We start from the raw sequence: 23,608 nt of genomic DNA, 5'->3' as shown, positions 1-23,608 counted from the left end.
AAACTATGGAGCTAAAAATGTGCCAAAACAGATGAACTTGTGAATTTGTTTTGCGATGTCGTAGAAAGCAGTTTGAGAACTTGAAGATATAAAATTGCGACTTGCGTATCCAAATGTTCTGTTGTGAAAGAAAATCACACACACGTGAACTAAATTTGTGGTAAACAATTAGACATTACAAACTAAAAAATGTAATAAAAAAATCTTCAGGTGTTTTTATTTTTTTTGCAAGTTCACATTTTCTCCACAAGTTCGTAAATCTTCTGTGCAACCTCAACTTCGCAGCTACAACTTCACGAGTTCACTTCTGCGGGTCACAAATCTCATCAGACAAGTACACGACTTTTGGCACCTTCTTGTTGCGTTATTTGTGCCAAAAGTCACGTGAGGGGAGGGGGCGTCTCCAGCGATGACTCCACCAATCAGAACGGAGAATAGAACTCCTCGACTCCAGATCATAAACTGTATCAGAAAACTCGAGAAAACGGTAGGTGAATATCTTTATCATCCAAACAGCGTTAATAGTCTGTGTGCACCACAACTTGCATTTGTTCAGCTCTTGATAGTTTTAATAACTTTAGACTTTAATCAAACATTTAACTGAATGTGACTATTTGTCATTTAAAAACGAGTTGAGCAAACAGAGCTAGCGTTTGCTTCATATGTTTTGTGTTTTTGCTCCAATTTTTCTTGAGTTCAAATCAAAGGGTGTAGACTTTTTCTCTGCACAAGAGGCCAATTCTGAATTGATATCTTACACATTGCTTTTCTTTTTGGGTGTTTGGACATTGTTGACTTTGTTGGATAGGACGACTGAAGAGAGACAGAATATGTTGGGGAGAGAGAGAGTGGGGGGGATGACATGCAGAAAAGAGCTGAGGCGGGATTTGAACCCACGGTCCCTGCGATGAGGACAAACGCCTCTGTGCATGGGGCAAACTGCATAACAGGCTGCCCCACATATCGCTCCTTTAAAGTCCCTCAGTTATAATCTGCTGTGTAAAGATACACCTCGTGTTTTTTAAGCACATACACAGGTTTCACTTCCTGTTAAACCGTCACAGTAAGAGGAAGAATTCGTGTTGTCTCAACTTGTGGTTGTAACCAAGCTCCAAGAAACTTCTTCACTGACCTTTCTGACCTCTCACCCCAAGGGTTTAGTTTTCACTTATTCCACTGAAGCTTGGAGCTGCCTCGACCTGGACTAAACATGCAGTATACCTTTCATGAGGAAAAAAAACGTATCTTTAAAAGAAAAAAAAAAAAGGCTCTTCTTCTTTTAAAATCTCTCCTTCCTAGACTGACAGGACAAGATTTCTAAAGACTGATTTATTTATATTTTATTTATTTATATTTTCTTACAAGAAGCAAACAGACTCTCAGTTTCCTCCTCACTCTGCTCCGCAATGTTCACGTTTCCACTACGACCATGTGGTCAGTCTCCTCCCCGTGCCCAAAGCGCCTCCTCTGCACTACTTAAAACACACGCCAAGTCTATTTTCTTACAAGGTGCTCGTGAAGCTGAACTGAGCAGATCCACTGGGAAAGGAAGTCAGATCAAGCGTCTGGTCAATTTCAAAATAAAACACCATGCACGGACTCCACATTGTATATCCAATCACGACATCAGCGACACAAAAAGATGAACAGGGAGCAATGACACAAACAACGGGCTTTATTGTGTCTTTCATTTTTATTATGAGAGCAGAAACCAATCATGTTGATTTTTTTTTTTTTTACCATCAGACACTTAAGTTTTTCAAGGTTGTAATAATCTTAAGACTGTCCAGTGAGGTACGTTTACTTCCTTCTTATAATAGTACATGAAAGTGATTGTTTCTTCTCTTCATCAAGTAGAAAACATGTCAGGTTTACAGTTAATGTGAAGAACTGTAGAAACAAAAAAAAGGGGAAGTTAGCCTCTCTGTGAGCCTCTTCATAGTGAAAGTAAGAAGTGAGAAGTCAGCAGGTTTGAATACAGTAACAAAGAAAGCCTGCAATCCTGTTCATCGACAGAGTCGCGAATGCTCGGCTTCTTTTAAAATCTCCCTCCCTGACTGATATTAAAAGGTTCCCATAGGTTCATTATTTTTGTCCCTTGCAGGAAACCGTACAGGAAGCAAACAGACACAAAGTGTGTTTGTTGTAAGATGTTAAAAAAAATGGTGCCTCATTTGGGTTTTGCCATTACTGGCTCAATAAAATGTGATAAATGTATTTATTCATCATCGTCGTCGTCGTCGTCGTCGTCATCATCGTCATCATCATCATCATCATCGTCATCATCATCATCGTCATCATCATCATCATCGTCGTCTTCATCATCATCATCCTCGTCGTCATCATCATCATCATCGTCGTCGTCGTCTTCTTCCTCATCATCATCGTCTGGGTCGATCTTTCCCGACAGAACGTCATCGATCCACTGCTCCAGCTCATCAGCTGATGGCATATCGTCGTCGTCGTCCATTTCCAACCACACGCTGTCGGCCTGGAGAGGAAAACAAGGGGGAGGTGATTGTGAAGGATGGACGTTTGTAAATGTTTTATTTAATAACCTAGAGTGCAGCTAACCTGTGCCAAGAAATATAAACGTGAAAAAGTCGTACAAAGAAAGAAATCAATGCTCTCCATGATGGTCTTTTGTGCCATACAGAGAGATCCATATTTTTTAAAACAAACTTAAAACTCCAAACTGGTCGGGTGGTTGTTGTTTGGTTTAGTTTTGAATTTCTGAGTGTTGATTTCTTGTCTTGTTTGAGTTCTCAGTGTTTCCTGTGTGTTAGTGTTTCTTACTTTAGTCTTAAGTGTTTCCTGTTTTATTTTGAAATATCTTGTTTAGGTTGTGTTTTCAGTGTTCAGGTTTTACTTTGTAGTTGTCCTCAGTGTTTCAGGTTCTTTGCTCCTCTGTCTGATTGTCCTCACCTGTGTAACCAGTCTCACCTGTGTTTGATTACCCCTGTGTCTATTTAGTCTCAGTGTTTCTTCCCCTCTGCGTCATAATCAACGCGACATTGAGAATCACTGTGAATCCAGTTTTGTTCATCTTGTTGCAACACGTTTAAAAAGACCGGGGTACGCATAGAGTTTCACTTTTTCCAGGATAATACAGAAAAAGGACTTGAAATCATGTGTTGAGTCTGATGACCTCTGAATTACAGAAAGTTACATGAGACACATATCCAACTCATCTGACTTAAAGTCCTTTCCCCTGATTGGCACTCTAAATCGACTTCCTTGCTCTTCACATTATGTTATCTCACTAGAAATCAAAAACGTTATCTTTCCATCGTCTCCTACTCTTACATCTGAAACTCTTAAAGTTGCCCAAAAACAACTGTTCACTTCTTCTTCTTTGTTTGGGTTATAAAAAAAAAAGTAGCTTACGTCCTCAACGTCAACCACACCAATCTGTGGAGAAGACAGGTCGATACGGAAGGTCTTCTCCCAGTAGGGCACCAGCTGAAACAGAGATACAGACAACGTTAGGCTTATAAATCCTCCTACTTCGTTTTCACTTAAATCCTGGTGTACAATAACTGAGATGATGTCGTATAAGACCACAAATATGAGATGATAGATGAAACAGTTTTCAACATGAACAACCAAACTTCATTGGGACTTTAGGGAGAACAATCATTGTTCTGAATTTCCCTCGGGATCAATAAAGTATCTATCTATCTATCTATTGCATGGGAACATGAAATCAGTGCAGATCGGATCACTCTTAAAGTGGGCGTCTACTTTCAAAACCAAAATAAATCCTCTGTTTGGACACACCTCCTCCCCCCCTACCACTCTTTTTACACCACTAGTTTTTTTATGGTTTGGAACATGTGTTGGTTCTCCTTCAGTTGTACTCTTCTTATACCCTCAGAAACACTGTCCGTGAGTGGGCGGGCTGTCCATCTTTGGACACTTGGTATCAGGGCTCACAGGTAAAGATTGGTGAAAAATATTGAACATACAAAACACATTTGAGAAACATAAGCAAGCTGAAGGAAGTGTGAACACAGAGCTGAGAACAAAAAACCCACAGTGAGTTTGACTTCACTCTTTTTTTTTTTTAAATAGTCCCCGATATATTTACAAGTGGTAAATTTTTGCTGTATTAGTATCTATAAAGAGGCTTTCTGGATCTTAAGCCTTAGTGTGCCTTCATGCTGACCTACAGTCAAAGAGTGTGTTTTTTATACCAGGGGGAAATTGTCAGGGTCGATCCAGATGATGCTGAGGTTGGGGTTGTCGGTGTTCTCACGGGCCACCTCCTTCAGGATTTCCAGGAATTCAAAACCATCTGAAGAAAAGTTGAAGTGTTAGGCATAGTAGGGTACAAGGGTACCCTTAAAGTAACTCATCCAACTAACTAAAGAGCTTTGTTTTTTCAATCAGTGCTGGAAATATAAAGACGAAGGCTGAAATGTAAGAGTTCACCTGGGTCGTCTTCTTCAGCAAAGGCAACAATGTGTTCTCCGTCAATGTCATCCTCCTGCAAACACAGAAGACACATTACTATGTTTGTTTTTTTATGTTGTAGATGACATAGAAGTTAATTTAGAGGAAAAACGGGAAGTTCAATGAGCAAAGTTTATTTAACACGGAGTCAACTGCATGGCTCTTACCCAGATCTCGTACATGCTGTGAGGCTCGAGCTTCCTCAGAGTGGGCCTGAAGCATAAAAACACCAAAAGACCAAATCAAGTCAAACTTATTTTTCTATGTAACAGTATAACCCTCAATCAAGGTGCTTCACAAACATTAAGTATGTGAAAAGACCAGATAGTAAGATGACATCAGTAGAACAAAAACATCGAGGTAAATTCCAATGGGAATGCAAAAAACTGTAACGTCTTTTCAAAGTCAAAGTAAAGAGGTGACCGAGTTGAATGCCAGAGATTTGGTTTCAACAAATGTGAAGACTTGCAAGGCGGCAATGTCGAAGTGTTAACTGATGGAAGAAAGCTTGGTGGGTCACCATGGATGGAATCTTTTGTTGTTTTAGTTTCCAGCAGCCTCACCTGTCGTGCTGTTCGATGTATTCAACGAGCTCGGACTCGAGGTAGGGCTTTCCTGGAATGGTGACGGGCTCCTCCATGAACGGCTCGTAGAAATCGACCTCGTTCATCTTCAGCTTCAGCTTCTTGGCGATCTGAAATAACGACCGGGAACTCAAAGTTCATAGACGATCTCAAATATTTCAAGGTATTCTAGTAACCCTGGTCCACCTACATTTAGTTAGCTTGTTTGCTAATCCAACAACACCAACAATCATTAACATTTACGTACATTTCCTTATAAACCCAAGAAGATACATACGAACGCCCTTTTTTCCATACACAGAAATATATAAACCCGAACAGATACTAAAAACAAACCAAACCTTGGGGTCAAATGTGGCAAAGAACTTGACGAAGGGGTGGAACTCTTCAGCAGCGTCGTCGTACTCAATGAAGTCTGGATTGAGAAGTGATAAAACACATCCTTAAAACTCATGACTTTTAAAGCTCAGACTTCCGATCATGACATTCAACCTACGTGGAGACTTCTCGCTCTTGAAATAGCCGACCAGCTTGATGACCTCATCCATGTTGTGGAAACCCTTCAGCTCGCGTTCGTTGTCGATGATCTCCACGGGGTCTTCGATCACCTGAGAAGAGGCGGGATATAGACGAATATGAGATAATCCGTCAATGAGAAGCTGTGAGTTATAGCTAATGCACACTTTGGGATATGTGCTCAATTATTTCATGTTAAGGTACCCTTCAAACCCAGTCACTGTTTATAAACCACTTACATCATAGAGGAACTCAACAATGGTGTCTGCGGCCAGCTCTCCATCGTACTCGATGATCTCGTTGTCGGCGAAGATGTAGATGCTTTCCACCTCATCCAGACCTGACAAACAAATTGTTCCAGTTTTACTCCAGGAAGATTTTTACACATATGATCACTGAAAAAAGAGTTTTTGGTTAAGTTTGATTCTACAATTGCAACTCCTGGTACATGAAGTATTGCTTATACTCAGGCAGATTGCAGTGAGGCAGAGCAGCTGCTGCTGCTGCTGCAAAGAAGCTGTGATAACTTTGGTCAACACTAGAGGGCAGACTTGTCTCATCTACACTACGGGTGGCCTCACATCAACTCTGACTGGAAGCCGTGTGAGAAACCAACATGATATTTAACATGTTTTAACTCCAGTATTCATTTTTAAGTACGTCCATATTTTCATTTCTTTTCTTTTGTTTTTCATGCCTTTCCTTTTGAGCATGACTTCCACCCAACCACCAGGCCTGGTCTGGGAACACATTTCTAGCAGTTCTATATATAACCAGCAGAGGGCGCTATCTGGATGTCAACAAACGTCATCATTCTCCAGAGTGTGACTCAGTGTTGCATGTTCATGTGTCTCCAGTTGAGTGACCATCTTGTCTAACTTACACTGTATATCTTTTCCACAAGTGTTTGATTAATGCATCTAAAGGATCAGTTCAATAGATTTATGTATTTCTGTATCTATCTATACAGATCTTTCCTCCCCTATATCGGCATTGGCCACAAAAAAATCCCATATTGTTCCAGCCTTACTTATAAGCGAATGGTGAATAATGTGACCTTAATTTAAAGTGTTTTTTAAAACCAGATTTCAGTCAAGAATGGACTAAGAAGAGCTGTTTAGACGGATGACTTTTATGGGTTTTTAAAAGTACATTTAAAAACAGCATAATTTTAAATTGCAGCATTTGCTGACTTGTCAGATGTGTTGCCCTTTATCAGCCACATTCACTGAAAACACCAGGAGGGGCCATGAGAAAAGGGTCTAACACTTGATGGAAACAGATTATTCTCACTAAGCCAACGTTTTTTTTTTTTTTTTTGTCTTGCTGGTATCAATTAGGCAATGTTTCCACCAGCAAGCTCTTTGTAACTGACTGGCAGACATACCCAGCTTCTTGGCAACAGCGGAGTCCTTCTTTTCATCCACCAGGCCGAATCCAATGTCCTCATCGTCGAGATCGGCTAGAACTTGGGCTGCGAGCTGAATGGAGAGAGAGAGGTGGGGGAGTGGAGACAGGAATGGGTGTAAGGGGAGAGATACAGAGAAAGTTGTATTATGTATCATTCAGTCGTCTGATCAAAGCAGTTTATTTGTCCACACATAAAAGAAATGTCTTAATCTCATAACACTTCTAGTTTCATTTACACCAGTAACCCCGTGACATTTCTTGATGATTTCAAAGCCTTAAAAGCAAAAAGCTTTGGATTGCTGCCTTGCACTTTCTAAATCGGAGTGAAACTGAAGCCAACAATTGACAGCCCTCGTAGCCAGCGCGGGAGGAGCACAGACAGCAGGGTTTCCAGAAGAACAAGAGGGGCAGAACATGAGCCAACTATGTCAAGGGGAAGAGACGCTGCAACAGGTGTAGTGGAAAGACGAGGAGCTCACACTGCGAAAGTAAAGCTACTGCATACAAGCGCAAACATATTTACACTGTAAATATCCCGACTTGTGCAGAAATTGTTTATCTCCCTTCACTTAAAAAACTGAATAGCTTCCTAGTGGTAATCTGAAATACAGCGGTGTCCCTTCTGTTTTTATTTGCATTGCTTTATCGATCAATTTAGCCCCAGCACAGCGGTAAAGCACGACTGTCCCTTTCAAAATAAGGTTATTCTTTTTGTAGGCTTAATGTTGCAGCTTGCAAAGCAGCATTGCAATGTGGATAACATTAATAAGCGGCCAAATGCCCCTAAGCAACAGCATAAATAGTGTGTGCAGTATATGTATAGTTTTTGTGTAGTATGTGCTAAGCTGTTGACATTAGCAGTCTTTAATGCCATCCATCCTTTGGGTCTCTGGAGTCCAGAAACATGAGCTCATGATTGGACTCAGAGCAAATGTGTCCCTTTAACACTGATACACTAAGGCAAGATAGTGACAACCATGTAACAGCTATCACCAACAGGTCCCTTGCCCTAAATATTGAAATGCTGGTTCATAATTTTGGGAAACTTAATTGTAAAGGTTGTAATAAGATGACTTATACGATTGGCGCTAAAGCTAGAGCGAGCAGCTAGTTAGCTTAGCTTCTGAAGTCCTGACGTCTCAACTCAGGGGAAAAATACAAACCCCTTACTGACTTCAAAATGTTGTTTCTACGTTTTACTAATATACGGGACGTTCACTGATTTCAGTGTTACATTCACGAGACATTAAATGTTTTTATTAAATGTTATTGAAATGAAATCTAGTAGAGTTGTCTGAATTTGAGAGAAAAAACACATTTACTTAACAGACAAAGACGAGATTGCGTGTTTGAGTGTAGCTAACGTCAGCTTTGCTAGTTCTTCAAATTTATCTGTAAAATAAGACATCACTTGTAATTCAAGAGATAAGATATTTTTGATACGTGTAAAGAGACATTTTTGTGTCAATGATGGTTGATGGGTGAAATGGTTGGGAAGATGAATGGATGTAAATGAAGAAGCTTGGTTAATAGGTTAGATAGATTAGGCTTTTTTTCATCCAGTATTCACCTTGTCTATTGCAAGTAGATCTGTTTACTATGACATACACGGGTTCATTCAAAGTCTAGACCCTGGTACAGCCAAAGCTGCTTTGAAAGCAGTTCAGTCTCCACTGGTCTGATGTTGTTTCATGACATTTTTCACCAAACTGCAGTCAAGGAGTGGAAGAGAACAATGAGCAGATACCGCAGCAGCAGAAGGGTCTTTGATTCACAGCCCAGCTTTTACAGACACAGAAAGGCAGACCTTGACATACCTGAAAGATTTTTGCTGCTTGATTTGGTGTCAACTGCAAGAAGAGGTAACGCTTTAGGGCAAAGCACAATAGTCACAGCCTCCAGGTTTACAACAAATCGGAGTGGCCTTCACAGGAGACAAAATAGGTCCAAACTTAAAACACTGACATGATATTTAGATGATAAAGCCAAATACACACAGTAATATCTGTAACACTTAGTTTTAAGTCCCATGAAGAATAATCCTAAAGAATATTCATTCAGTCAAATTAAATTTCCATTAACCTAGAAATCTATGATTTACCTTGAATAAATACAAAATGTACTTATTAAAGATGATTGTTATGGGAATTTAAAGTATTACCAGATGATCATTACCCATTGACCTCATGTTATTTGTGCTATAAATGGAAACACTTTAATTTCAGTCTTTGAAATTAAACTCCAAGGTATCCTTCTGATTAGAATTTTTAATTCTTTAGATATCTTTTCTGTTTTGTTTTTTTACATTTCCTGTTTTTTGACGTCTTTGAAAAGGGGCGATACAAACGTGTTGTTATTTTTCCTAAGACTGTGTTATTGCGTCATACAGCTTCAGGGGTCGGTTGCTACATCACATGAGGTCTTGAGGTAATGCTTGAGAAGTGTGAATATGGCTTAATACAAGAAATGATGCAATTACTGATGAATATGAAGGTGCAGTCTTCACTAGTGCTTAAAATGATTAGCTTCTTAATCCCTTCTATCCCTTCCCGGCCACTGAAGAGCGCCAGGTTCAAGACAAACATAAACACTTTAAAACATTTTCATTAAATCTTCAATTCAGCCTCTCACAGTGCAGCTTTGAATGAGTGACTGAGTTTCTTTTTGTTGAATTTTCTCCTTTATCTGATATCCAATTCATCAGCCAAAGTCAAGGTTTTTACTGAAATAAAAACACAAGCCGTCTGCAGCAGACATTATTCAAAGAAAATCATTCGAACAATGAAGAAACTTATCTTAATTAAAAGTTTAAGAGCTGTTTGTCTGTAAGTTCTTCCTAAAGCTCTTCCTATATATCCCCCCTCCCAAACACCGCAGTGCATGGCCATATTAGTAACAGTGGGGTATTTTTAAGAAGTTGCTGGTGCTCACATGTGGAGTGGAAAGCAAAGCAGGGAGTCTCAGAGCTATATATGGGTGGGTAAGAAAGCATGGTGAGGGCAGAAAAGATGGGATGATCTGTTACATAGGACGCAGTTAACGCACTCAAACATCTCCCATGTCTGTTTTTCTTCGTGGCTTCACTCGCGTGTCCGTCTGAACATCTTTTGTAGCTTAGTTTAAAGGCACTCCTTCACTGTTTAATGTTACGTCTCCAGTTGATTCAGTTTTCTTACGTCACAGACAACTCGTGGCATACCTCAGGGATCAATTCTTGATCCGATTTAGTTTTCTCCTTATATGCTTCCATGTGATCATACCATTTATCACCGAAACAAGTAAGCTTTCCGGGCCAGCGTCACCACCGTGAACAAGTCCAGCCAATGCTTGGTCTCCTGATGAGGCCAAACTTTAGTATTCTGAGCACACAATGCCAAGAGAGAGGTCGGATGTGCAATCCCTTGGCTCCCACTCCCAATGCCCAGTCAGTGTCAGCCTGTCAGGTGACACAAGACGATGGCAGAGTGCCATGGTGAGTTGTCAAATATGCTCTCTGGGTCCCTGCTGCACTTGGCTCCAAATGATGAGCTGGGAGAGGGTGGAGGGTTTCAGTGCAGGAGGGTCAAATTTCATCATAGCCAAATCTACACCTGCATTAGTCACTAGCACTGGACACTACAGCAGATGCTTGTGACTGGGTTTGCAAAGGGTAGTTAATGTTTGAGTGTTTTGCATTGATCTGTTGTATTTGTTGGTGTTAGATTGTGTTGGATCATTGATTCTTTTACAAAAGCCAAGATTTCAGATCATCAGCCCCCGAGGCTTGATTGTTTAGAAATTAGACATCAGGATTATAGCGATTAGATAGAATGAAACCTGATCCGAACAGGTGTGTTCAAAAGAGAAAAGGGATGACCTAATTATATAAGATGAGGGATAATCATCATTATCCTTGCAAAGGGCTGGATTCAGACTGGATTAGAAGGGAAAATGTAAGAAAACTAATACTGGTCAATCAAAACAGCATTTTTTTTTACAAGTTGGTTAATATTTTGACATTTTCTTTTCAATATATTTTGCACTTGAATGCATTAGATAAGGTTCAGTGTTCATAAAGTCGTATCAATATCAAACATTCAAGTAGCTGTGAAAATCATTAAATTTGTGTTGGCGCCCCCTGTGGACAGTTTGTCATGTAAAATCCCTTTTTAAGTGCTGGCGATCTAAATTTGGTTATATTTCAAAAACGGCTCCTTAATGTTGCTCCTGTATAAAAGTTAGTGAGAAGAACACTTAGGCTCTTAAGTGGAGGTTTCCCTTCTCCCCACATGCGGTAGACCTTTTTCTCCATTTCCACTGCATAGGTATTAAAGTGTGACAGGAAATCAGCAGGCATCCAAAAGACATTTCAGATTTTTCTTTTAAAACCTCTTGAAAAAGAAACGAAAAAATATCATAAAGAGCTGTAATAACAGTAATTTGCACGTCATTCATCCATGCATGCATTCAGCTTCCCAACCAGCTACCAGCATCCAGTGTGATTTCTATCCCTGTCGGATACTTTATGCCACCATTTTAACAGAGGTGATGCCTCCTTTTTTTTTCATCTTTCATTTAAAGAGTTAAATCTTGGTGACGATGTTCATTGAACTGGATTCAATCCAGTTAATGGATTGAACACTTGGGTTTATTTTAAGATACACTCAAATGTGTGCAAATGAACAAGATGTTTGACATAAACTTCACCTTTAACATATCCATCTACTTGAAAATGTCCTGAGGACAGTTAACCAGGGAATTTGGAAAGAACTAAATAAACCATTGATGTAAAAAAGAGCTGGTTATTATGGGCTAAATCTGAACCTCTGACTGAGTTGTTTGGTTATTCCCATGTAGTCCTTGAGTGTGTCTTTAGTAAACAACCGAGCAGTTGTTGAGTAACACATTGGTTTGTGTGCGTCACCTTATGATGTAAGTCACTCAGCGAGAACCCAAAGGAAAGGTTCACACCAGCTGCAGAGAAAGAACTTGCTTTGCTGGCATTAATATTTACACAGTCTAAATATTCAGAGCTGCTAAAGAAAGAGCCTACTGTACAGTGCATCTGCATATTTAAAGACACTACTAGAATGCATGCTAAACTGATGACGTTGCATGTGGCAAGTTTTTTTAGCCTCCACTTTGATGCCAAAATCCCAACCTGCTTCTGCCATGGAATAGAGACGGCAAACGCAGATTTCACCCTCTGCTGGTTCAAAAAACAAGTATTTCAAAATGTTTTGTGTCATTGATTCGAATTCTACCCTGTTTGGATTTATTTTTCAATCTTATTGCGAGGCATCGTTACATTCCTACTTGGTAATTACGTAAAAATACTAACTCTCTCTGTTCAAGAATAATGTCCCGGACAGTCATTAGTGAACACATTTATTTTTTTATAAAAGTGCCAACTTGCAAAAGACTTGCTTATGATACGATTTGAAATGAAGAAATCCTGTTTGACTGTCAGAAAATGTCCTAGATCTTAGTAAAAAAATATGTGTCAGTCATTGGAAGACTATGTAATTTTAAAAAATGTTAAATTATTTCCCTGTATTTAAAATTGTAGTAACATTGTAGGAAAGCATTTAAGAAATAACAACCCGCTATAAGCTTTAGAATATGTTATCAAAAGGGTTTTAGGACAATACAAACAAAAATGGTGGTTTAATAAGCTGACTCATACACAAACCGGTGCAAAAGACAGAAATCCCCAATTTCCTCTAAAATGGACTTTAACACTCCAAGAAACAAGACTTGAATCTGTGAAACTTGGAAAGATAAAAGGGTTTTTCGAATCAGCACTATTTCCTGTCTGTCTGTTTAAGGAGCTGTCCTGGGATCTTTGCAAAATTAGAAGTTCAGGCAGATTTTCCCTCGAGCCAGACTTTGAATTAGTAATGGCTGCTGTAACACATCAGGACGTTCTACGGCAAGCTGTTACATAACACTGCGCCGGGGCGGTCATGAAAGATTCAGATACAATATTGCATTAAACATACACTCTGACTTTCCTCTTCCTGGTGTGTGTGTGCACAGTTCAGTCAAGGGTAATGCTCATCATTTAGACAGTTAGAATTAAGATGTGATCGAAATGTCTTCAATCTTCAAAAGTGTTGTTTAGCATCTTTTTTTTCCTCCAACACACACACACACACATACAACATGATTTCATGGGAGACATGATGAAATCCATGGACAGCTTTCATAATCCTCAAAGGTGTACGAGCTGACTCACAACAACAAATAGTGAGGGCAGAAGAGTCTGGGACCATCTGTGAGTTACTCACTAAACAGCAATAAGCGATATGAGACAAACATGTCACAACAGTCTCAACTAATTACCTCAGAGTCTCTCCTGCATTCGTTCAGCTTGTTTTCTGTGAGTTTCTTCGACATAAAAGCCCACAGCCGCTCTCGTCAAAGGAGCAGCAGAAGCAGATTTGACTTAAGGTTTATATGTTTGAGGAGTGGTGTATACAGTAGCAGCACCTGAATGACATGTAAAATACTGAAATAATCAGAAAGTTGGTCATTTGTTTAATATCGTGTGTTCTTGGGCTAACTATTGGTAAAAGCTTCTGTTTAACTAATGTTGATAATATGGAATAGAAAACATGGATAGAAGAGAAAAGTAGAGGAAAAATACGATAGCTGCATTTAACAGCACCTGCTTGATGGAGTAGTGATAATATAGCCATCAGAAGAGAGGTGCCCAAATGTTCTGCAGAGACTGCTTTAAAAAAAAATCCCATCATTATTCATCAGTGTAAGAGGGGACTTGCTTCCACTTTGACTTCAAATCCATATAAAATATCTCAATTTATGGAGCACAAAAGGACTGAGGAGACGATTGACTCCTGGTAGTCTTGGTAGAAAAAATCCTGTTTGGTTTTTCAGCCTCAATTTTAACAAAGCACCTTCATGAAGGGACAAAAAACCCCACAATATTCAAGCAATATGTTGGATACTGTATCTGGAATAGTTGTCGAAATACCTGATTCTGTGACTTTGATGTGATTTGGACAAAGGGGGAAAAAAAACCTTGATAGAGTTACAATAATTTTTGGATACTACACCAACAAATGAGCCGTAAAAGTACCAACTGTTGGAGCATTTCTTGGTTTTAATGTCAGGAAATGAAAGTTTATTACCTGTATACTGAATAAAGAGCACAAACACATCATAGGTAATAGCTCAGTGCCAAACTTGCGTCAATGTGTTTGTGCAGTTTCGACAGTTCTCGCTCTCTTTCGTTCACAGTTGTTGGTTTCTAAAGTATGATTGATGAGGTATATTTGAGAAAATATCAGTAAATCATCATATAATATTGAAAAGTATCAGAATATCCAAGAGTTTGCAAACCTTTGTAACAAGTCATACACATTTATCCTCCGTCCAAAAAGCCCCAAAAGTAATATTAGTGGTTAAATTAGATATAATTATCTCTGTTTTTCAGTAAACTCTGTGATAAGAATCTCGTTCCTAGCTCTTTAAGTTTTAGCAAAAGTTATCCATGGAAGGGTAGCACGCTGTTAATTTGTGTTCTTAGCCAATCAGAATCAAGTTTTCAACACAGCTGTGTGAGTTTCGAGTGTCGAGGTCTTCTTGTTTGTCTCGTATTGTAACAATGCACCATAAGGAGTTCCTGCAGCTGAGACGGTGACGATCAGACATCCGTCGGTGTTTAACACAGAACAAACTAGAGAAGTCGAAAACGCCATCAAACAAACTGTTCCACAACATCAACGCTGATGAGATCTCCTCGGAGAGTTACATCAAGGACACTTTATCTAAACATTACTCCTGTCACTTTTAATGACGTCGCGTCTGACAAACGAGTTCTTAATTTAGCGTCTCTTTCACACTGTTAATTAGGGGTCGAGTTGGAGCGCAGGGAGGGTAAGAGGAGACAACTTGATAGCAGTGTTGGGGGCACTAAAGGAAAGTTGAAGTATTGACAGCATTGCTACTTGAATGAGTAAAAGTAAAACTATTCTTTCTGAAACTGAGATATAAATTGGACTGTGCTGGAGTATTGTCTTTGGGGAATGAAGTGGCTTAGTTTTACGTATCTCATCGGCAGTTCAAGAGGTGTAAGAGCCTTTTGGGAATTGGCCTTTTGGCCCCAGTGTGGTCCAAGACAAGCTGTCGTAATGAGAACCAGTCCTACTAATGCATTCTAGCAAGGTGTCGATGTTCTTCACCTAAATACTGAGATGATTGCAGTGATCTGAATGTCTGTCAGGTTCACAGAATACAGCGCGGAAAAGATTTGTTTTGCAGCAACTCCGAACCAGGAACATCCTGTTCAACAGCAAACTGATCATGAAAAGGGTCAAGTGTTTTATATTTCAGGGATAAAAATAAACTGACTAAATGACTGTTGATAATTCAGTTCATGTTTGTATTGCTTTATCAACTTTATCAAACAGTTAAGCAGGAAGTGATTGGATGCTAACGTTAGCTGTTCCCCAAAGCTAGCTAACGAGTCAAATATGTTGTTTTTCGGCCCGACCAATTGGCTTATTATTTTAATATCATTATCCATTATATATTATGATGCCAATCAATCTGAAGTTGTTAACATGTAAAGAGTTTTGTTGACAGGCCGGTTGAACTCAGGAGTAAACCAAACGGGTCATTACAGCATTTGAGCCACCTTCAGTGTGATGTCAGAGAAAAATGACCACCAGATGAGAAGCCGACCCGAGATGTCAACAACATTCACAAAATGACAGTTAAATTTCACCCCTCTTTAGTAACTTTGGCGACGCCTGTCAGGGTAGCAGTGCTAGCACAATATGGCACCCATAATTATTCATCACATTATTCATCTGTGATATCAGAAAATCTCCTACAACAGTTTCGAATGATGACCATGGATTTTGTTGAACGAAATGACAACTGTTGGTAGCAGATTTTATTGGCTGTAATCAATACTCGGCTTGGTAGCTTAGCGTTCTAATAGCTCAATAAGTTAGCTAAACATAGATGTAAATGTGCAGACGTTCAATGGTTCCAGATTCGGATGTCTGAGTTCCTCATCCTATCGCTAAGGCTGGAGTTTGGACGGTTGGGACGTTGGCCTATTTTTTTTATTAAATTTTAATTAAAAGTTTGGGTTTAATTCACATAAAAGGGTTTAATTCACATAAAAGGAATATTAAACAGCAGCCGTAGCATTTTGAAACAGGAATAATCAAGCAGGGAAAGGTACATAGTCAGAAATAGCACATACAATATTAGCCCCTTCCTTTCTCCCTCTCTATGAATATCATCCAATATCATTAAAAATGTAAGCATGAAATTAATTGTGCCGGTGAAAGAAGGAGGGCTTCCAGTAGTCAGTTTGGATAAATGTTTCCACAGCAACAGCACTGACATTTTCCAAGATCTCCCAGAAAGTGAAGCAGAAAAGAAAAGACAAATCGGGAATATTCCCAGCACATTATAAAACAACAGTACGTGTTGATTTGCTTTGAGTGCACCTTCGTCACCTTTGTCATTTAGACTCCTAAATCTATGCAGCTATGCATTGTGAAGACTAAAACAATGACAAAAACATTTTAAAAGTATGTTTGAATATTCTATTGTACATTTATGTTGTTCAAAAATAAAATATGAAATTTAACTGTATAAGTCAGTAAATAATTTGGTTGAAGTCAATATGCTGTCTCACTGGTCGATAAAGAAAGCACAATGGTGAAATCCACTTTGTTTAATGGGAGTGTTGTAGACAAATGTGTCTTTAAATAAAGGGTATGATTAATATCTAGGTTGCCTCTGCAACATTGCATGTGTATGGGAGGGGGGAGTTACTGCAACATGAGACGTGTGGACGGCAGTGATTGATGAGTACGGGCATTTACAGTATGCAGTTCGCCAAAAGTCAGAGTTCAAAAGGAGAAAGAGAGAGAGAGAGTGTGAATATAAGGCCAGCAGACACGCCTGGAAGAGTTTTGATGGTTCATAAAATCCACGAGGGAGCAAAATGTTGGAATTATTTACAAAATAAATGTAACCAGTTCCATAAAGGGAAGCTATTCCTTCTGTCAGAGTCTGTAGCGTATAGTATATTTGGTATTTTTGAAGGTTGTCTGTTTGACACTAAACATATCCTTTGATGACTTTGGCTTTACAACATTGGGCCTGGGTTATAATAATGACAGGGCTGTCAGATTAATCTCATTCATTTAACAGATTGGTGTTGCCACTTCGAGCAGATTGAATTTGAAACACCTGTGATTACTCTGCTCCATGTTAAATACAACTGAGACTGGTGTTAAACGCTGTTACCAAACCAAACATGAGATGAACACACACAACATCTGTGTGAGACAAAGGGTTTAGTAATGGTTTTGTAGCTGTAAGACTTATCGAATAATGGATTCAGTATGGAAAGACAATAAGATGGATTTAACAGATGTTTTAACTTTGACTTTAAACCATATCCACACTTGTTTAGATGGCAAAAGGAATCGAATACAGCACCCAATATTGTGTATTTTCTTGTTCTTAATAACCAACAGTTCAAGTAAATTCCTGCACACTGTACAAACATGTTGCTAATTCATCTGTAGCCTTTTAAAATCTTTCCTTCTTTTTAACTCTGACACTCATTGAAATAGCAGAGTTTGTATAGTTGTAATGCATGTGGTGTCTAAAATGATCAAAATGTTTGATATTTTGAAATCCTTTGCAGGGTTAGCAATCATTCGAGTTATTTCTTCCTCACTCATACAAATAAATCAAATGTCTTTGGGGTTTGGCTGTTGGTAGACCAAACTGATTATTCATGGTTTGATTAAGTTGTGAATAAAAACGCTCTTTGCCAAAATGCACAAGTTAAACCAAAACGTTGTACCCTGTTATTTGCCGCAGTGAAATTCGAAGCAAGATTTGCATTCATTTTTCACAATCATTGGATCATCTAATATATGAGCTGTTAGATGACAAGTGCTGTACAATCATGTTAATCTATGACAGCCTGACTCTTTCATTCAACAGTCAAGATAATGTTTGCAAGCGAGTCCCTGAAACTACTCAACCTGAACCTCATTTAGAGGTAGCTTTATCAAAAAATTATATTTTCAGCAATAGAATTATTTTTGCTGCCTTTTCAGGCCAAACTAGATAACTGGTCATCTGCTATTAAATGAAAGGTCATTGATGTTACTGTGTGACTGAAATTTAATTTGAAGCTGTTTGACTCCAAGTCCAACTGTCCTCTTTTTTTTTTACACAAAACATTCCTGAAAAAGGAAGTCCCCTCCTTCTTTAATCTGGTCTGCATATCAAAGTGGTGTTTTCATTTTATCCCACTTTAGCAGATGCTTTGGGATTTAGTGTCAGCACGCTGACGTCTTTAATTAGGTTTTTTGTCAAACCCTTTTCACACAAGGGTTTCAGAAGTTCAGCCCTTCACAGCAGAGAGGATACACTGGATTATTTTTCACAGACTAAGAAAAATTCCATCTGGAGTCAAAGGTGACATGTCGGACATATTTAAGGAGCGACAGGGTGAAACTGCTGACTTTGTTGCTGACTTGTTCGAGCTGTCAGGATTTCTGTCTTGTCTGAAATTAGCCTTCAAGGGAAGGCGATCAGATTTTCAATTCTTTGTTACTTTTGACTCCCACGTTTTAAAACAATACAACCTGCTTTAATTTAATGATCACTTTATCAAAAAGTACAAAAGTGTCACGAAAAACTTAAGACTTAAGATCATCATTAAGTTTTTCAACCTGTGAGTGAAAGAAAGAGTTTGGTCACAGGTTGGTTCACCTGTGATAATAGAGATTAAGTATTTTAAAAAGGGCCTGTACACTTTTTAGGGGACAACTAAAGAGAATGTTTTTTTATGCAATTTATACAATATGCAGAAGTTTGCCTGTAACTTTTGGTAATTAAAAACAAGAAACTAGGGTGCTTAGTATTTTTTCTGTTGTTGCAGTGATATCTAAACCAAGATCAGTTTTGTGATTTCTACCTGTGTTGTTTTAAAGTTTAAATTCGGCGATGTACTCTGTTGCAACATATTGGAAAATTCAAATTTAAAAAGCTGCAGGGTAAATATCTTATATAGGTATTCATTAAGCTCATGCGAAATACATTTATGATGTGAGTGTAACTTTTGCAGGCCTCCCTTGAAAAAGATGATTTTAACCTTGACGGGAAAAATAAAGGTTAAAAAAAACTTTTGCAAATTGAGAAAAAAGACATTAATTACGGCCCATTTGTGATGTATTCAAATACAAGTAGAAAGAAGCAAAAAGCTCCAATTCAAAGGATTAAATAACAAGCGATGTTGCGAGCAAACATGCTCCCCCTCTGACATGTAATACATATTTTGAGAGTATTTTTAATGCATAAAGTTAATAGTACAGTGTGGTGTCTCAAAATTGAAGCATAGGCTTCATAAGTGACATCTTCAATAATCCATGTTTGGTCTCAGACTTCAACAAAGGCAGTTTAGATTTGATTCCCTGAGCTCTGAGCTTTAATAATTCATACTATCTCATTTATAGGTGGTAATGACTAGCTATTTTAAGCATCCCCTCTGGGCAGGTCTTGTGCTGTTCCTTCATTGGCTGGCTGAATGGTCACAACCAACTGGCAGCTAGTCAGTGACAGAGTAACAGTCCAACAGGGACCTTCTCCAGTAAGCATCTCTTTCTCCAGCCAAATAGCACAACTTGGCAGCAACCAAAGGAATCGATCCGATCCAATGACTTGGGCGTGTAAATGATGGTTTAGGACCAAAGCCTGCACCCACAGGGGTGTGTAGTAATACAAAACAGTACAGAGAGTGTTGCCTGAAGAGCTGACAGAGCAGTGGGAGAAGTAGTTGAGGTGAGATATGGCCTTAAACTCTCTGCCAGTCCCACGAGGGCTTTTAGCCTCTTGCAAAGCATGCAGGGCTGTCCTGGGCTATTTACAGAGGTGACTTATGGAGGCTAGCATAAGGTACACTGTGTGTCTGTAAGGAGACACTGCTGCTCTGACGGGCAGGGGATTGCTGTGGAGAATACACTGGATGACAGTAGGGCCCAGGTGCATCTACTGTGAGTCGGTTGGAAGCACATCCTGTTTATGTATTTACCCAATAAGACTTTTCAGAACTTGTGTTTTCTTTTTAATTCCAACAGACAACAGCAGTAGCACCAAATCAAATCCAAATTCCTGGCTCAAAAGTACCAAAGCAATTGTTTTTGGGAAATAGAAGAAATCTAAAAAAAAGCTGCAAATGTGATGCACCAAATTTGTAACCATCCATACAAGAGTCTATAAACGTGCAAAATCTGTGCTGATCTGACCCCAGCTTTGATTTAGTTGTATGAAAACATGCTACACAAGAGGGAATTAACCAATGTGTAAAACAAATTGTCAGGTTGAGCCGGGTAGGAAACAGTATCCTGAATAAAGTGGTGTGTAAAAGGTTGTGGATGATTCCTTTAATTCACGCAGTACAAAGGCTCCAAATAATTTCGGAGGTCAAACAGTGGCCACAATCAAAGTCACAGCAGACAAGTTTGCCTTTCTTTAGAGCTGCTAGACTGGACAGTCAATCCTCAAAGGCAACCATAGAGTTGCTGTAACTTGTATAACAGAAGTAGTAAAAAGAAAGTTTGAAAGAGAAAACCAGCCCAGCACGGTTTCTGACCACTAAACATCTGTCAAATCACCAGATAAAACACGTGGCACTGTCCACTTGCCACACTTTCATGCAATTGCAGTTATTGTCAGATAAAGCCAATGCCAAACCCTGACATTTAAAAGGTTTGAGTCAAGGGGTGTCAGACATTATTCAGCAATGGACACACACTTCATACCAACTGAATGTGGTTGCCTTTGGTACCGTCTTTACAGACAAAGACAAAAAATATGATTTGACAAACTGTTCGTCCAGGAAAGTTGAGATCAAATATCTCATGATGCCTAATATGACTTTAACCACTGGACAGGTAATGCTGTTAAGATAGCTCATATCGGGTGATTCAATTCATTGAGAATCTGACAGGTGACATAGGGTAATGGACTTGTACTCAAACAATGAGTAAAAGTCAAAATGTTGTTTTACATTTAAACACTAATTGGAGAGGTTGCTATGTAAAGGGTCCATTAGTATCATCGACTCCCATTCATACTGATTCGCACACTGCTGGCCATGCCATCAGGAGAAATTTGGAGCTCAGAGTCTTGGCCAAAGACTATTGGACATGTGGGCTGCAGGGACTGGGATGGAAGCATCAATCTCCTGATTGAGAGACGACCAACTCACAAAAAGATCACAAAATCATACATGACATATACTTCCACAAAAACTTCATCCTTCGTTCCTTTCAACCGTCCCCACATTCTCAAACCTGCCTCCCTTCTTGTCCACAAATCCCAACTCAACCTAGAATGACCTTTTATCCATCAACAGTTTCAAATCCACTTATTTGAAACACTTAAAAAGAAACACACGCACACAAAACTACAAAGCTGTGTCCAGGATTCCCGAATTGGAAAATAGCTGGAACCTTCCCTTCCGTCCCCTTATTCCACTATGACAGCTTCCCTACACCAGCCACCGATCCATACACTCATCTTTTGGCGGGGACCCACCTCCAGAGCCAGCTCCTCTATCTGAAACTGCTTCATGGCACTGCGGTTCCCATCCACATTTTTGTGGTAGTAGATCACCATCACGTCATACTTCTTCATGACAGACTTGTAGTTCTTTGGGTTGAGGTCATGGACGCGGTCTTTGCCATCATACTCAGGGATCTCCAAGCCCTTCTCCCCCCAGGACAGGGTCCCCAGAGATAGAAAGACCCCCAAAAACACGAAGCCCCACTTCATGGCTATCATCACGTGGTGGTTTGCGAAAACACCTCTTCTCTAAGCCTTAACCTTATACGTGGGGTTGTTGGAGAAAAAAGTATCTAAAGAAATTTAGCGTTGTCCCTAACGCAAGTTGGTGTCAAACAGGGAGAGTTAGGAACAAAGTCTGCTTCCTTTCCCCACCGGCTAGAGAAGAGCAGGTCTGACAGTGACAACCTCCCTTTAAAAAAGAGATACACGTGGTTTTTCTGACACCACAGAGAAAGGGGGAGGAGCACTTTTTGGGGGACGCAATTTGGTACATGAGTAGGCAAGACACTGAGCCCACTAGTGCAAGAGTTGTGCACTAGCTTGAGAGGCTGCCAAAATAGTAGAACTCACAGTGAGAGGGCAGGGTAAGGGGGGGGGGTTGGGTGTGAGTCGTAAGCAGTGGCCAGAAAAATAGCAAATGGATGGTAACACGGGAGCTAAGCTTAGGTCATGTGGCCACCTGTTTAAAGCTGCGGCTATGAAAAGGAACAGCGGTTGTGTTGGGTGTCTGGAGCGCAACAGATACCAGCTTAGTGTCTTGAAGACTGAAGGTATGGATGGATGTATGATGAGAGCTAGAGGAAAGAAGAGCTCCAAGATGCCATTCCCATATTAAGTTTTGCAGAGGAGTTGGACTCTTGCTAAAAATAAGGCTTCCAAGGGACTGTGCTGTGGACAATATGGCATCCATGCAGAGGGTTGGAGGGTAGATTTGCTCTGTGGGCATTTGAGTTGTCATAATATTTGAATTTTAAACTTTTATGTGATACGAGTTAAAAATCAAACTATATCTTTACCTGTTTCGAAACTTCGACAAAAGAAATACAAGTCTTAAGTGCTCAATATTTGGCAATTTTGGTTTTAAATTATCAACAATTGAAGGCAAACCCCTGCATATTAACTTACTATTACAACAGTTCTGCAGTCCAAATCATTGGAGAGAACCATCTCCTCCCACCACCACCTGGAGTTGTTGGCACGCAGGGTTGCCATGTCATGGACACTGAAGCTTCAGTGTTTAGCCAGCCCTGTGTTGGTCGTAAAACCTTTCTGCGCTCAGACATCGCTTCTTTTTTTCAAAAGCATCTCCAATGTTTATCTTAGTTTTCCATTTTAAGTGAGATAAATACTGAAATTATTTAACGGATGAACATACAAGATTACATGTGATGAACATACAAGATTACATTCACTGTAATTCATCACCAGAGGCACCGTCAGTTATAAAAGATATTAAGATATTTCTTTTTATTATTCCTGAGGGACATCCTTCTACATGTCATTCATGCTTTTGGATTACTCTTTGAGGACGATGCTCTCGGGAGAGAAAAGGGGTGGAATGAGAGAGAAAGAGAGATGTAAATAGATGGACTCAGAGACAGTTTGGGATCATGTCAGCTATTGGTTTACAATGAGAAAGGGGAGAGGGTGGCTATTAATAACAGTGTGTAATGTGACCATGAATCTCGCCCAGCCCATGGGTCAGACAGTGTGTGCTGGTGTGGATGCTATGAGGCTGTGTGTGAGCTGGGCATTACTCAGATATCATCATTATAGTGTGAACTTTCATGCACATGTATCTGTCCACTGTTGGATTTGGAAAGTTTGGGGACGATATGTAGGATTATGACACAATGAGGGTGAAAACCAGCCACCACCAGCCTGGTCTGAAGCACCATGTATCCCAGAATGGTTTGCACAGAGAAGTGGCTGTTTGTAATACACAATGAATGTGGGTGAGTTCTGAAATTGTGGGTGCAGTGGGCGAAGTGGGCAGTAGTGGTTATAACAGCACATGATTT

General features: G+C 39.6%; 1 protein-coding gene across 2 annotated transcripts; it reads right to left on the bottom strand.

Moving 5' to 3' along the window:
- Positions 1-1,674: 1,674 nt before the first annotated feature.
- On the bottom strand, positions 1,675-21,970 carry casq1b (calsequestrin 1b). 2 transcript variants are annotated; one of them, XM_079370909.1, is made up of 12 exons: positions 21,558-21,970; positions 8,783-8,815; positions 6,943-7,036; positions 5,795-5,895; positions 5,536-5,647; positions 5,381-5,454; positions 5,019-5,149; positions 4,623-4,668; positions 4,435-4,489; positions 4,197-4,297; positions 3,388-3,462; positions 1,675-2,491 (listed from the first exon to the last, which is right to left on the bottom strand). In XM_079370909.1, exons 1-12 carry the CDS (start codon positions 21,801-21,803, stop codon positions 2,219-2,221), a joined length of 1,341 nt encoding a protein of 446 aa, XP_079227035.1. In that variant the 5' UTR covers positions 21,804-21,970; the 3' UTR covers positions 1,675-2,218. The 2 variants fall into 2 exon arrangements, with proteins under 2 accessions (XP_079227035.1, XP_079227036.1); XM_079370910.1 differs by lacking the exon at positions 8,783-8,815.
- Positions 21,971-23,608: the final 1,638 nt, after the last annotated feature.

Source organism: Symphodus melops, assembly GCF_947650265.1.
Source record: "Symphodus melops genome assembly, chromosome: 20".
NCBI lineage: Eukaryota > Metazoa > Chordata > Actinopteri > Labriformes > Labridae > Symphodus > Symphodus melops.
Note: the sequence above shows the minus strand (reverse complement) of the source record. Positions and strands in the feature narration are given on the sequence as shown.